The 2,263-nt window shown below is 48.0% G+C and overlaps 1 protein-coding gene across 1 annotated transcript; it reads right to left on the minus strand.

The window, feature by feature from the left end:
• Nucleotides 1–966: 966 nt before the first annotated feature.
• On the minus strand, nucleotides 967–1,878 carry GCG54_00013890 (uncharacterized protein; the record flags this gene model as incomplete). The annotated part of the gene is made up of 2 exons (XM_045413736.1): nucleotides 967–1,444; nucleotides 1,574–1,878. 2 exons carry the CDS (start codon nucleotides 1,876–1,878, stop codon nucleotides 967–969), a joined length of 783 nt encoding a protein of 260 aa, XP_045261815.1.
• Between the last annotated feature and the right edge of the window lie 385 nt (nucleotides 1,879–2,263).

A 2,263-nucleotide genomic window follows, 5' to 3' on the forward strand; every position in this document is an offset into this window, starting at 1 on the left:
TCTTATATCTCTTATAATTAGCTAAAAAAATCAATATATAAGTATGTAGGTATCTTTAAGGGGGTCTCTGCCTAGAGTGGAGTGCCTAGCATAATCGATAAGTTTTGTCCCTTGCCCTGTTGTAATACCTTCCTATTAATCCCCTTTATATAGGTGGACTAAATGCAGCTACTAGGCTAAATGTGAGGATAAACTCCACATCGTAGAAATGAAGTATTGCGATTCTTGCCACCATCCTCAGATCCCATGCCAGATCCGGCGTCATGGCATAGATCACGCCCAAGGCTTGTCTGCCTACCGCGCTGCAGAAAGCAAGGTAGCCGCAGACGGATATGCCCGAGGCATTGCGCAATCTCCGAGAGACCATAGCGGCGCAGACACAAAGTGTGGCAATGAGAAGAATGTCGACAATTGCAGTGTCATATATCCAGTCTAGAAACATGCCCAGGCCAAAGTAGAAGTCAGTCACGAGCAGAAGAACTGACAAAGCTTGAAAGGCGGGCGATCTTGACATATTGGCGGTTTTCTGGTTTTTACACGACGTAGAATAGAGACAAGGACTGGATGCCATGTCGCGCGAGAGATCCTGGTCAATTGCCCGAATTGCTGTTGTCAGAATTACGGACTCTCAGAAGAATGCTGTCATATTGTGTTTCGCACAGATATAAAAGCTCGTCGACTCAATGAAAGTTTTCATACTCTGAACATACAAACTCGATACCATCATTTAACACCCTTTGAGACGAAAATGCGGAGCAGTAATCATCCCCCATAGCTGTGCCAACCGCAATCTGTAGCATGTTCTAACAACGTCTGCGGATCTTCTAACATGAACTTGTCTTACAAAACCCGAACAAATTGTAGTGAGGATAAGAACCGTGGAAATGGGCCATGAAGCGCTGAGATAGACCCTACTGACCCTGCTGGCTCATTTCGGCACTACTAAAGCTCCCAGTCCGATCTGACTCAAGTCGCAGCTGAGCCAAGTCCTCCTTCCTTGATGTAGCTTGCTGATGCCCACGGCCAAACCTCCTCAATGGTTACATGGGTGGCCGGAAGACATGCGTTCTGAGCCAGTGCTTGGCCGGGGGGCTCAACAGCAGCGGCGCGCCAGTAGCCTTCGATGGTGCCAGGTTTGCAGACCGATCCAATTCCCGACTCGGATTGCCACGAAACCCTCTCCAGTGAAAGTCCTTGCCAAATAACCTTGAACTGCAGAGAAAGACCCGAGACCTTCCGATGGCCAATGATGGCCATGACTCGGGGACAATGGATCCATCCACCATTGAAGGCGAGGACTGCTTCGTTCCGACCGCCAGGGAAGCGTTTCCAAAAGTCAAGCACCTTGGAGTGGGCCAGCCAAGAGATGTCGTACTCAGACTTCCAGGCTGTGGATTTATCAGCGTATCTGACGTTCAGCTCAACGCCGTCGACGATGTCTACCCTATATCCGAGGATGGAATCGATGACATCAGCGAAGGTGTTCAGACAATCTGTGGTAGCCTTTTTATGCGGTGGCATCGAAGGTCAGCAAAATGTGTAGCGATCAGGTGACAAGAATGGATGAACATACCTCGGGGGGGACCGCATGGTCTGCAACTTCTTGTGCGGGCCGGGCGGCGTCATCCTCCTAGGACTGGACCCGAACTGGCTTTGGCACACGGCGAGATCGGGCCATAGGAGACTGGAATGTCGGTGAGAAAGGGATACAACGGCTTGGAGGTTGAAACGGCTTACATCATCGAATGAAGCAGCGGCAGCAGGGGACGCGTCCGGCGAGGCGCGTCTCTGAGCCTCTAGAGCGAGGCGTTCCGCTTTGTTGCGTCGTCTCGTTTCCCATCCTCGCCTCATGGCTTCGCTACGACTGATGGAAGTCATGGTTTGGATGTGGTGCGACGACTTTGAGAGTGAGATAGCGTAGGGGAGGAAAAAATGTAACTCTTCCAGATCTTGAGATGACGGAAGGTAGTGGTCAAGCCCAGACAAACCCCCACACTCCTCATGCGTGAAGTGGCTTAATTAATCTAGCTATGAGCGCTGGGCGCGCCTAGCTATAAAGTGGTGTAGCTAACCCCTTATATAAAGGTGGGATTTAGGTTAAGATTTAGGCCTTAGACTTAGGCTTAATTAATTACTATCTTATACCCCCCTTTTAATTAATATTATTAGTATTCTTTATAAAGTTATTCTTATTTTAAAGTAGTAATTAGATTAATTATATAACTATTAGTTTTATTTTTAGTTATTTTTTTTATTTTTATTT

This window comes from Colletotrichum gloeosporioides (assembly GCF_011800055.1).
Source record: "Colletotrichum gloeosporioides strain Lc1 chromosome Unknown consensus_60, whole genome shotgun sequence".
Taxonomy (NCBI): domain Eukaryota; kingdom Fungi; phylum Ascomycota; class Sordariomycetes; order Glomerellales; family Glomerellaceae; genus Colletotrichum; species Colletotrichum gloeosporioides.